Source organism: Pantherophis guttatus, chromosome 1 (assembly GCF_059756535.1).
Source record: "Pantherophis guttatus breed Tessera chromosome 1, ASM5975653v1, whole genome shotgun sequence".
NCBI classification, from domain to species: domain Eukaryota; kingdom Metazoa; phylum Chordata; class Lepidosauria; order Squamata; family Colubridae; genus Pantherophis; species Pantherophis guttatus.
The window spans coordinates 74,500,432-74,514,156 of NC_142063.1; the positions used below are offsets into that span (position 1 = coordinate 74,500,432).

At 38.4% G+C, this 13,725-nt stretch overlaps 1 protein-coding gene across 17 annotated transcripts in view; it reads right to left on the reverse strand.

The window, feature by feature from the left end:
* Positions 1-13,725, reverse strand: part of GPHN (gephyrin) — a 243,729-nt gene that overhangs the window by 23,630 nt on the left and 206,374 nt on the right. For all 17 annotated transcript variants that reach the window (XM_034417588.3, XM_034417586.3, XM_034417584.3 and 14 more), the window contains 4 exons: positions 8,955-9,092; positions 3,925-4,017; positions 2,934-2,989; positions 855-974 (listed from right to left, as the gene is read on the reverse strand). In XM_034417588.3, coding sequence (XP_034273479.1) covers positions 855-974; positions 2,934-2,989; positions 3,925-4,017; positions 8,955-9,092 — 407 coding nt within the window. The remainder of the gene's footprint in view (positions 1-854; positions 975-2,933; positions 2,990-3,924; positions 4,018-8,954; positions 9,093-13,725) is intronic.

The following is a 13,725-nucleotide window of genomic DNA, read 5'->3' on the forward strand; positions in this document are numbered from 1 at the left end:
GATAGGGTGAAGTCCATAATAAGTGCTAATTACCACTGAATTCACAAAAACTCCCAAGATTATTTTTAGTTTATTAAGAAATCATTAAAAATCCCTTTCCTTTAATGCTTTAGCTTCTGTCTAAGACCAATTCCAATGTAGGGAAGTAGCACTTGTTTCTGAATTCCCGTTGTTTTCTATGGCTGGAATTTAACCCATTTTAAGATTTGTTCCATTAAAATACAGCCAACTGAAAATGCTTTGAGGGAAGTGGGATTTTTTCCCCCTTTATCTCAAAAATTAACTTTGTGCATATTTATTAATTAATGATTATTTATATAAGGTTTCTTCTCATATGTATGCAGCTCCTTCTCATATATGGTCTACAGCTGGGGTGTCAAACTGGATTTTTCAAGGGCCAGATCATTGTAGTTCTCTGCGGGCCAGCCAGGGGAGAGACAGGATGGACACCTCCTGCAGCACCCTGCTGGCCAAAACGGGGTGTGGGGGCATGCATGTAGCCCCCCTGTGCCCCATTTTGGCTGGCAGAGTGCTGCAGGAAGCTGTCCAGGCTGAAAACATTTTGGCTACCAGAGACACAGCAGGCTGGTCCTTTGCTATTTCCAGGCCAGCCCTGCAGGCCAGATTTAAGCACCCTGCAGGCTAGATTTAAGCACCCCGAGGGCTGCATCCGGGCCGCGTGTTGAGGTTGACACCCCTGGTCTACAGTCTCTAGTCTCTGCTGATACTGTTCCTTGTTTCAAATGTATGAATGCAAGTTTGTATCTATGTCATGGGGTTACAGACTGATGGATGATTTCTTGGAGCTGCCCTGCTGCAGATATAGCAAGAAAGAATGTTTTGGTATCACTCACATCATCAGATTCCCTGATAAGTTCTGTGTCTTCCACTTGCACCACAGCATCAGCACCACAGGGTATTGGAGCACCAGTTGTAACTCGCATTACTTGACCAGGCATTACAGTTTGAGTTGGCTAAAAAAAATACCAAAAAATGTCAATTTATTTTTAAAATGTTAGAATCATAAAATATATGAAACATATTTTAACATTTTGGATTAGTGATATTTTCTTCATTAGTTTAATAGGACAACAAAAAAAACTATAATAAAATTGCATACACTTTGCAATTTAATTCAGGATGATAATGAATAAATAAATATAGTACCCTGAATTATGAGACTATAAGTGTCAGGGTTCCAAGTAACACCCCCAACGAAAAAAGACTCCGAAGCTTGAAGTTCCTCAAAGTTCCATTTTATTAGAGATGTTATATTGGCACATCTGGAAAAACCCAAATCTGAAAGTTTCCAGGTTTTCCCCACCCAAATGAAAGTCCAAGTCCCTGCCCAGCACCCACAAATTCATCACATGGTCCAATCAAAGCACCATCCCAATTGGAGATGCCTCCCAGCCGCACCCCTTCAGGTGCAGGACAAGATGTCCTTGACGCTCTGAGAAAGGAATGGAATCCCCCCTCCCAGTTTCCCACAGCAGTAAACGTGGCAGGCCTGCTTCCAGATGGCTTCCAGGCCTGACAATAAAGTTGTAACAAGGGACTTTTTTGAAGGAGGAACTGAGAGAAGAAGTTTCTTTTGAGTCCAGCACTTTATTTATTTTATTTCACAACAGTTCTAGTTTCTTGATCTCAGACTCAATTCCCTGTGAATGGATCTTCAGTGGCCCTGTCCTCTGATTGCTGCTACTAACGGCCAGGTCAGTGTGTAATAGCCCTCCCCCTATCTATAATTTGATTGTGGATGAGATGCCAACATGTCATTATTAGCAAGATCTGGATGTGATCTGTCCTTTTTGAATCCTGCCAGATAGGTACCTGATGGTGAGAGCCTGTTCATTAAGTTCACCTCTAAGGCTCAGTTGGGAATTGTTGCTGTTGCACCAACCTCCTTGCTGCATAGCAACTTCCCTGTCTGAATTCCATTTCTGGGTTGGCAGTGGAGTTTTGGAGAAACGTCATGGTTCTAGGACTTTAATCTACCTTCCCTAGGAATGGGCTCTGAGGTGCTTGGGAGTTCATGGGTTCCTTGACAGCCATGGGTCTATCCCAGATCATCCAGAGTCTGACTCGAGACCGTGATCACACTTTAGATTTGGTCTTCCTATTGGAGCAGTGGCAATGTGATCTGACATTGGGGATCCTCTCAGTGTTTCTTTTGCCTTGATTTCTTTTTTTCTTTTTTTCAAGTTTTTTTTATTTTTGTAAACAAACATACAATACATAATCAATCAATCAATGTATCATCTGAGTACATCTTTTGTGTCTTCTCCCTATTTCTCAATTATTTCACATATCTTAATATTTATCATTTCATTTATTATGCCATTTCTCCCACCTTTCTTTACACTATTACTCTCTCTATATCTCTTCTCCAACCAATAATAAAATTGCCCCCATATCTTAAAATATTCCGATTCCTCTTTTTCTTTAAGTGTCAAAGTCAATCCTTTGCCTTGATTTCTATGGGATTTTCTAATACTACTATCCACTGGAAGAGAGGAGGACCCATTAGATTGATTTGCGTAGCAACAATTTAAACTTGTTGGATGAGGCTTCTTATTTTGTTGTGTGATTTTATAATTGCTTTGTATTATTTAATTGCTTCATTTCTTTAACTTTTGGAATTTGTGTCAATGACTGTAATAAACATGGTAATTGTCTTTTTATTTCATGTACATAGGAACTTAGTTATAGGCAAATGATAAATAACTTTTCTATTACTACTATTACTAGATTTTATATACATGGAGAAACTATCACCATATTAAAATATGTAATTATAGAAATACAATAATTCATATAACCTTTGTGTTATTTACAACAGTCATTAGAATGGTTTCATGTTATTTTATGAGATTATTCTAGTTCATAATGAACAAAAAATAGAAAAGGGAAACAAAATATATTGTACCTACTTGCTCACCAGCTTGGGATTCCCCAATGATGAAACGATCCCCTGGTCCATCAGCAGCTGAAAGTTAATATAGGATCATGATAATTACAGTTATCAATAAAATAAGCATTATCAGGGTCTTTATTTTTGCTAAGGCTATTTCTGACCTAATAATTCCTTCTCCCACATATATTTTTGCATAACAATTTTGATTTGACCACTTTCCTAATATACAACGTAACTGTACAAGTTACTATGTAAAATACATTATATATTCTGCCTTATATAAACACCTTAGTGTCACACCCTACTAACATTTCTTACAGAAATATTCCTTGGGTTTACTTTTTGGGAGCAAAATTGCAATTTTTACTTATGGCAAAAGGCAATGAATTATTTTATTGTGCCATTTATGTTGAAAAAAATAATGTATATGTAAAAATCTTGTTAGAATATTATCATTTATGCCATATTCTTATTGATATGTCCAGCCAATAAATTAGGAATGATCTGGGGTGAGGCTGCCATGGAACGGAGCATATGCTGAAAATTTGATTCTTGCTCATTCCTCCTCATACAGTACCTGAACCAGGGGTGAAAAGTAACATACTTTTTTCTGAATTAAATTATCCTGAAATTTTAAAAAAAAACAACTAAAGGCCATATTACTACAATAATAGTTAAAATCCTTTAATGGGATGGATGGATATTTTCTTTTATAGCACTGAGCTTTTTAAAAAAATAACTTTATTATAAATAAAAAACATATACATAAGCAAACTAACTGATTTGTAATATCACTTCCAATTTATATTGTGTAATGATAAATGAACCTTACTTTTAAATACAGTATATACCCTGTAAGTATGAATGAATTTCATTAAGATAAGGACTAAAATGCTGTTGAGGCCTATTGGGCCTGCTTTTCCAGGCAACATACAGAAACCAGCAGTCTGCTGTGATACTGAACTGGAGAAAAGCATCCTGTCATATTCAAAACCGTTAACATTCACCTCTGACAGCGTAGCCATCTTTTACTGAAGCTGGAAAAGGTGGAAGGTTGTCTTTTGCATAAACATCTTGGGCAAGGACTCTGCCCATTCCATCTAATACATAAACACAGGTAAAAAAAGAGCGCATACATGAAATTCTGATAGCAAAAACTTTATTTTCAAAAAAACTCTTTCAAGTTTTATCAAAATTTATAAGGGAGCATCTAGAAAATTCTTCCAAAGTTTGCCAGCCAGATTAAGGGAGATGCACGGAACTAAATGCAGAGTCCTAAAAATAATAACTTTAATATAAAAGAGTTCTGACTTCTCTACTTAAGTGTGCCCATATTTCTTTCAAGTATTCAAATTTTGAATACTTCCCTTTTTAATTTTATTCTCAATAATCTGTGAAGAGGCATGGAGACATGCCACAATTTTTTTAAAAAAAATAAAATATTGAAAAACTCATTCAGAAAGAAGAATGTTGGCTATTGTAGCTAGACTAAGAGTAGAACAGTAATATAATGATGTAGATTTTTCGGAATGATGATGTATTTGCAAAATGTTTTGATCTCAAAAAATCCTGATCTTGAGTCAGTTATTTCATAAGTTCGAGACCAAAATGTAACATGCATCCTGAGAACTACCATTCTGCTGGAAGGTTCTGTCCACTTCCCTCCTGGAAGGCTTGGGCCTTCTCCCCGCCCAACTATGCAGGCCTACTTTCCTTCCCTGTTTGTGCAGCTACTGAGAAATGCGCTCAACCTAAGTGAAGTGCAGCTACTGGACAAAGCTAGTAAATGTCATGTTTCTGAAGGCAGAAAGACCCTTACAAAATTGTCTTGAGAAGTTTCTGAGGCTCTTTCTAGCTTTTGAAAACATTGTGAAGGCTGGTACTCATCTTGCAATGTTCTAAGGTTCTTTCTACCTTTCAAACTTTGCAAGCACCAGTGGTAGGTTGGGGAACAAATGCCAGTGGTGGGGCAAGAGATGAAGACCAGCTGTGAAGTGCTTCAGTAGTGAATTGGAGAGAAGACCCAGATCTTCTAGGAGTGGATGGAAGAGGGGAAAGCCCAAATGTTCCCGGAGAATGGTGGGGTGGGGAGAAGGCCTAATACTTCTGGGCGTGGTGTGGAGGGGAAAAAAATCTGTGAACCAGTGTATCCCCCAGGATCTGCCCAAGTCCTGGACAACCTGTATGGTCACTTAACAATCTGCACAGTTGCTTAATGACCAGAACAGGGGTGCTAGTGTTCACCAGGAATCTAATGTTTCTGTTGAAAGTCTTGAGGAAGCATATGTGCCAATGTCACCATTGCCTCTACAGGCCTTCAAGGTCATGGAAAGTTCCTCAGGAAACTCCCAAAGTCCCTGAGATGATATTCAATGTCTTCGAAGGAACCCCAAGGGTGGTGGATGGCTATTTCTGTATTTCTTTATCTTATTTAGAGTGTGCCAGCTTGTTTGGGTGGAGTGTCCCAGTGCTTCTGGGTGGAGAAGTGGACAATGTAGCAGACATATGAATGTCAAAGTGTGTTTGGTGTTCTCCCTTACTAAGGGAGGCCCATCTTTATTTAGCTGAATAAACGAGTAAAGGTTATCACGGTAAATACCTGAACTCTGTCTTTCTTTATACCAAATCACACGTGAAACCAGCAAAACACTGGTACTGTGATTATTGAGTGAGGCACTCATATGGGCATCTCGTATAACAATTGCAATGACGTATGACCCAAATTGTGATCTCAGTTGTGGTTGTAAATTAAGGACTACTTGTGCAGCCTTTCAAAATTGTTTGCTTACATTGATTTAGGCTGCTTTCTTGAGTTTAGGGGATGTGTGAGTCAGGGATGGGTTCTACTAACCTTTACTACCGGTTCGCAACAGGGCTGCGCACGCGTGCTCGCTTTGCTCGCGCTCTTCTGCACATGCACAGAAGTATTTTCATGATGTCAGGGTCAGTGGGCGGGGCCGCCTGCCAGTTTTACTACCAGTTCTATAGAACCAGTGCGAACCAAGCCACCACTGGTGTGAGTGGCATACAGTATCTGGTATATAGTTATAATGTTATGTAAAGTTATGTATGCAGTATCTGTACTGATAATCTGTATGTGTACAGTATTATTTCATTTTTTGGTAAATATTATTACATAGATTGTTGGGAAGCGATTTCCTATAACAAAATCATGGATGCCAAATAAATGTACAACTTACTCTCTTTTTTACTTGACATGCAGCAGGGAAAGAAACTGATGGTAAGTATGATTAATAACTATGTTTGTCATTGTGATTCTTCTTCAATCTGGATTTTTTTTCCTGTGAAAATACTATTACCACATACTTCTGCTAACAAAAGCAAATGTTTTAGCTAAAACTTTACCAAGCAGCAACTAGATAATAACGTGTTTTCCCCAAAATACAACCTACTCCGAAAGTAAGCCCTCCTCTGATTTTTTTGGAGTGGGCCTAATATAAGCCCTACCCCAAAAAATAAGCTCTAGGGAAGTAAATAGGCATGGGCAGCCCAGGAGGCAGCCCTTCCCTTCCCCGGTCACCTTGGCCCCTTAACCGTGGCCCGCAGATCACTGAGAGAGAGAGAGAGAGAAACGATGGGGGGGAGTAACAAGAATTGCAGGCAATGCTGTTTGAAAGGGTTTCCTCTCTCTCTCTCTCTCTCTCTCTCTCTCTCTCTCTCTCTCTCTCTCTCTCTCTCTCTCTCACACACACACACACACACACACACACACACACACACACACACACACATTTGATGAGAAATGGCGGAGGGCAACTGGGTAAGGGGACTGACCCTCCCCCTCCAGCTTGGTACCTGCTCAGAGCTGCGCCCTGAGGCCCGGCCTCCATGTGGGCAACTCCCACCTGGCCAACATGACAAATGGGCTCCCTCGCAATGCCTCCTCTCCCACGTGAAGCAGCAGCTGTTGCGGGCTCCATCTGTGTGGCCATGAAGTGGGATTGGCATGGCCGGTTCTTGCCTGCAGAGTTGGCGGCCAGGCTCAGGTCAGAGCCACTGCTGGCTGAGATCAACAGGCCAGACTTGGTGAGCCAGAGGCACTGCGCAGCTGCAACCCAGGAGGAGAAGAGCATGCCAGAGCCCAAACACTGAGCCTCGCCAGCCTCGGAAATCAGGGAACTTGCAGGCATACTGGCCATGTAAAGGCCGCCCAAATCCATGAGTTGTTTGCAACTCAAGTGAGCTGTACAACCGTCTGCCCCAAACCAAGTGGTGGGGAGGCTTCAGGATGATTCTGGGGACTGCCTGGCTGAGGACACCACCCTTCTAGTGCCCACCACCCTGGCAAAGGTGAAGCGGAACCAGGCAGGGGCTGCACGGGGCTCCTCCGATGACCTCCCCCCTCCTGGCATTGTGGAAGCCTCAGAGCAGCGCCAGGAAGCTGGGGGTATCCCAGGATTGCAACGCTGAAGACTTGGGATGGAGCCTTTTTTGCGATCGGCAGGAAAATGGGGAGGGGGATTTTCCTACCTCTCCTTTTCTCAGTCTGTGCTGAGCTTAAGAAAAGGAGGAGAGGCAGGAAAATCCCTCTCCCCATTTTCTGCTGAGCCTTCAGCGTATGGCAGGGGTGGAGACTTTTGGGGTGGAGACTTTTCGGCGATCGGCAGGAAAATGTGGAGGGGGATTTTCCTGCCTGTCCTCCTTTTCTCAAGTTCAGCACAGATTGAGAAAAGGAGGACAGGCAAGAAAATCCCCCTCCCCATTTTTCTGCCAATCACCAAAACGGCTCCATCCTGAGCCTTTAGCGTATCCCAGGATTGCAACACTGACGGCTCAGCAAGAAAATGCTGTTTTGCGAAGACATGCAGGCTCAGCTCAGCAGAGCTGCCAACCCTTTTGGAGCTTGAACGGGCTCCGCAAAACAAAACCAGCTGTTTAGCAAAGACATGCAGGCTCAGCTCAGCTGTTTTGCAGAGGACTTCAGACCCCAAAAGGGGCAGCAGCTCTGCTGTTTAGAGAAGACATGCAGGCTTAGAGCAGCAGAGCTGACACCCCTTTCGGAGCCTGAACGCTCTTCGCAGGACAGCTGAGCTGAGCCTGCGTGCCTTCGCTAAACATCTGGTTTTGCTTTGCGGAGGTGTTTAGCAAAGACCTGCAGGCTCAGCTCAGCTATTTTGCAGAGGATATTCAGGCTCTGAAAGCGGCGCAGATCAGCTGTTTAGCAGAGGACATGGATGTGCTAAGCGAGAGGGGCAGCTTGCTGCCCCCACCCTTCCCAGTATGGAAAAAATGGGGGAAAATATAAGACCTCCCCAAAACTAAGACCTGGTGCCTTTTTTGGTGGTCCAAAAAATATAAGACCCAGTCTTATTTTCAGGGAAACATGGTATATGTAGCTCAGTTCTCATAATACAAATAAATTACTGCTGCTTCTGTTGTTCTTCAGGTTATAAAACATTCTTTGTTCCAGATTTTAGTTTTTATTTCTCTGAGCCATTTTTCTGCTAGAATGGAAATCTATAGTAAACTACATTTTTGCTATTAATTTATTAGGTAAATTCCAGGCATTTTACAAGCCATTATCTCTTGGATTCAGTCTTTTATAACTAGTAGAAAGGTATCCAGCCCAAGAGAACTGTTGCTGTAAACTTCTAAAAAGTTATGCATAACTTAAAATATAAGAACTATGGCTATGCAAATTCTTTCAAATAGTTAATTTGCAATATATAAGATTATGTATGAAATACTTTTCTCCAAATCATTAAAGCAGTTATATCTTTTTCTAGATGTATGCAGCTGCTTTGTAAGCTACTCCTGGCTGTTTCAACAAAGAGGGCTGTGCCTGCAGATGGATATTGAGTAGACAAGCAGAAACAATTGACATTACAGCTGTGCAGGTCTAGAAAAAAACATGGCTGCTTTAATGTTTGAGAAAAAGGTACTTTGTATGCATTTTTGTGCATTGTGAAGCACACCTTTCCAAGTATTTGCTCAGTCCTAATAAAGATAACGTAAATAAAACTTAAATAGTTCTCTCTTTATTCTTCTTCTGGATGCCAGAACTGATACTAAATACCTCGATAATTGATTATTTCTGTTCCAAGCACTGGAGTCATCTCCAGAACTGTAATGAAGGCTTTGTCCATAGATGTTAATGGAAATGGAGACATACGATGTCTTCTTGCTACTTTTGTAATGTCTACGGCACTGTGACCTGCAAAGGAACATTAAAGTTATAATTAATTTTTAATAAATAACACAATTAATATCTTCCTGGAAAAATTGATAAATTATAGATACAGGTAGTCCTCGATTTACAACTGCTTGAAATTATGATGGTATCAGAAAAAGTGACTTACTACTTGTACATGTACTTATGACTGTCACAATCCCCCTATGGTCACGTGATTGCTATTCGGGCCTTGGCAACTAGCTTCAATTTACACTGGTTGCAGTGTACTGAGGTCACCTGATCATGATATGTGACCTTTTTGCTGATTTCATTTACATCATTTTCCTCATCTAAATAATACTTTGTATCAAACCAATATTTTTTTTTTATTAAAAAGTTTTAACAAGTATTACAGCAATTTTTCCCATCCCTCCTCCGCCCCCTCCCCTTCAATCCCCCTCCGCCCCCCGGACTTCCCAGAGCAAAAACAGGGTATAGCATAACAAACATAAGCTAAAATAAGCTAACTTTCTGTAGTCTCCAAACTCCCTCTTGCTCTTTAACTCCCCTTTCAACTAACAAAACATAATTCAAAAAGAAAATATTGGTTTCATTCATAAGCTATTTGGAACTTTTTAGTCTGATATTTGTTTTGAATATAGTCAATCCATCTTCTCCATTCCGATATATATCTTTCGTTTGAATGGTCCTTCACATACGCTGAAATTTTAGCCATCTCTGCTAAATTCACTACTTTTAGTGTCCATTCTTCAATAGTAGGCAAGTCTTCCTTCTTCCAATACTGCGCCACCAAGAGTCTGGCTGCTGTTATTAAATTTAAAATCAACTTAGTCTCTATAACAGTACAATCTGTAACTATACCTAACAAAAAGAACTGTGGAGTAAATTTTATCTTCTTTTTGAGAATATTTTGGATAATCCACCATATTTTTATCCAAAATGCCTTAATTTTTTTACATGTCCACCATATATGATAACACGTGGCATCATCACATTCGCATCTCCAACACTTAGGTTGCAAACTTGGATACATACAGGCTAGCTTTTTGGGATCTAGATGCCATCTATAAAACATTTTATAAAAATTTTCTCTTAGGTTTTCGGCTTGCGTAAAGTTTACATTTCTAAGCCATATTTTTTCCCACGTTTCCATCATTATTGATATATAAATTTGAAGTAAAATAAAATAAATAAATAAAAATTATTGGTTCTTCAATATTTTGTGCCCACTTTATCATACAGTCCTTAACTAACTCCGTTTCTGAATCTATTTCTACCAATGCATTATACAAACTTTTTATATGCATTTGACTTTGATCTCTAATCTGTTTTACCAAGTTCTCCTCATTCTGCAAAATACCAATTTTCTGATCTTCTCTCCATCTAGCTTGCAACTGTACATATTGAAACCATGTTTGAATTATCCTTTCTTCTCTTAGTTGATTCAAAGATTTTAATTGTAGTATACCTCCTTCCTTATTAAGAAGCTCTTTATAAGTAATCACATCTTGTTTTTGCTCTACACTTATATTCTCTATCGCGTGTCTGGGTATTGCCCACATTGGTAATTTATAGTTTAATTTATACTGATACTTTTTCCAGACACGCAATAAAGCATTCCTTAATATGTGACTTTTAAAAGCCTTATCCACTTTCTTATCATATAATAAATAAGCATGCCAACCGTAAACCAAATCATATCCCTCAATATTCAATATTCTTTCTTCTGTTAAATTCATCCAGTCACTAATTGCTGACAGAGCAGCTGCCTCATAATATAGTCTTAAGTTGGGCATTTTGAGACCTCCTTTTTCACGTATATCCTGCATTATTTTTTGTTTTATTCTCGGTCTCTTCCCTGCCCAGACAAAATTATTAATACCCTTCTGCCATATCTTCAAATTCTCATCTTTTTTAAGTATTGGTATTATTTGAAAAAGAAACAAAAACTTAGGCAAAACATTCATTTTTACTGCTGCTATTCTTCCTAACAAGGATAATTGTAATTTTTTCCAGTTTTCCATCTCTCTCTGTATTTTTTGTCACAATGGATCATAATTATGCTTAAATAATTTCGCATTTGATGTCATAATATAAACCCCTAAATACTTAACTTTTTTTACAATTTCAAATCCTGTTAGTCTTTCTAATTCATCTTTTTGATTTATAGTCATATTTTTAGTTATTATCTTCGTTTTCTCTGCATTTATTTTAAATCCAGATACTTGTCCATATTGATTAATTATGTCCATTAAACCTACAACCGACTCTAATGGTTGGGTTAAAGTAACAACCAAGTCGTCTGCGAATGCTCGTAATCTGTAATCATACTGCCTAATTTTAATTCCATTTATTTTGTCCGACCCACGTATCTTACTTAACAGAAATTCCAAGGTCAAGATAAACAATAATGGAGACAAAGGACATCCTTGTCTCGTTCCTTTTTCTATGTTAAAAATATCTGTTAAACCACCATTAATTATTATTTGCACTGTTTGTTTCTGATATATTGCATTAATAGATTGTGTAAAATATTCTCCAAACTGCATCTTTTCTATTATTTTCAATAAGAATTGCCAGTTCAATCCATCAAATGCTTTCTCCGCATCAAGAAATATCAGCACCTCAGGGATTTGGTTGTTCTTCCCCAAATACTCCAATAATTAACAACTTGCCTTACATTACTCTTCATTTGTCTACCATTTATAAAACCAGTTTGATCATTATGAATCATTTGTTGCATGATTGTCATTAACCTATTTGCTAGTATTTTAGCAAAAATCTTGTAATCTGTATTTAAAAGTGATGTAGGCCTATAATTTTTTGGCTGAGTGTGGTCTTGCTCCTCCTTTGGAATCAGAGAAATATAAGCTGTCCTCCAGGATGGGGGTACAACTCCTCCAGATTGTATGTTGGTAAATAATTCTTTGAGTGGTCCCACCATTTCTGACTGCAAGTGTTTATAATAAGCAGCTGTCACCAGGAGCTTTGCCCACTTTCAACTGCTTAATTGCAAACATAATCTCCTCGGAAGTTATTGGTTGATTTAGACCCTCCCTTTGCTCTTTTGTAATTGTAGGAATATTCTCTTTCTGTAAGTATCTATCTATATCTATACTTTGAATTTTATCACTAGCATACAACCTCGCATAAAATTCTAAAAATGCTTTTTTAATCATATTTTGATGATAAACCTCTTTACCTTTATATTCTATTTTCTCTATGGTCTGTGACTTGTTTTTTCCTTAACAAATATGCTAACCATCTCCCTGGTTTATTAGCATTGCAAAAAGTATTATGTTTAGCATATTGCAAATTAGTTGCGACCTGATCTGCCATTAACATATTAAATTGCCCTCGCAATAAGTTAATTGCCTCTTTTATTTTCTTGTCTACTGGGTTCAATATCAAAGCTTGTTCTTTTTTTTAAATTTCCTCTTCTAAGTCCTTCCTGTTTTTTCCTGTTTACGTCTATGTTTATTATTTAAATATATCAAAATACCTCTCATATATGCTTTACTTGCATCCCAAACCATTTCTATAGATGTACCCTTATGCATATTTATAATGAAAAATTCTCTCATAAATTTTTTACATTCTTTTACATTTTCCTCATATCTAAACAGATTTTCATTTAACTTCCAAGGCCTCTTAGATCCCATTCCATATTCTAATTCCATCCAAACTGGACTATGATCCGTTAAAACTCTTGGGCAGATCTTCGTCTTCTTCACCCTAGAAAAAAGATCATTAGTAATTAATATAAAATCAATCCTAGAGAAAGATTGATGTCTATCAGAAAAAAAGGTAAAGTCTTTTTCTTCGGGGTTCCTCTCTCGCCAGATATCTCTCAACTCCATATCATCCATCATTTCAAAAAACGATTTTGGCAATCTTGAACGCGTTGAGATATTCTGCAAGAGCCCCTTATCTTTTTTAGTGTCCAAAACTCCATTCCAATCGCCCAGTAAAATACAGATTTATAATCCCATTGTAATAACTTAGAATGTAAAAGCTTATAAAATTTTTCCTGTTGTTGGTTCGGTACATAGACTCCAATTAAAAGTATTTTTTCTCCTTTTATTAAAAGTTCAATTGCTATAAATCTTCCTTGATCATTTGCTTCAATTAATTTGGCAATTAAATCTTTTTTTAGGTATATAACTATACCATTCTTCTTCTCAGGAGCAGATGCAACGAAATGTATACCCAACCTTGCATTTATTAAATATTTTTGATCTTTATTTCTAATATGAGTCTCTTGTAAACAAATTACATCATTTTTAAACTGTTTCTCCTCTTTTGTGGTGAATTTAGGCCATTAACATTCCAAGTCAAAAATCTAGTTGCCATTCTTGGTCCCCTGAAGCTTTTGGAGCATCTGCTGGAAATCTCCATGCATTTTACTTTTTGGCCCTGCTCCTCCCACTGCTTCTGTTTTGTAGTGTCTTGAATCATCTGAAGTTGCTGCACTCTTAATTCTTCTTGACGCTTGACTACCGCTCGGGTCTGTCTTTGATCTTTATCTTCTATCTTAAGTCTTCTATCTCCAAGTCTTAAGACTTTATCTTAAGTCTTCTATCTCCAAGACTTGAACAGTAGTCGAAAGTTGTATTAATTCTTCTTGAGTAATCAAAGCTCCCTTTTGGGCCTG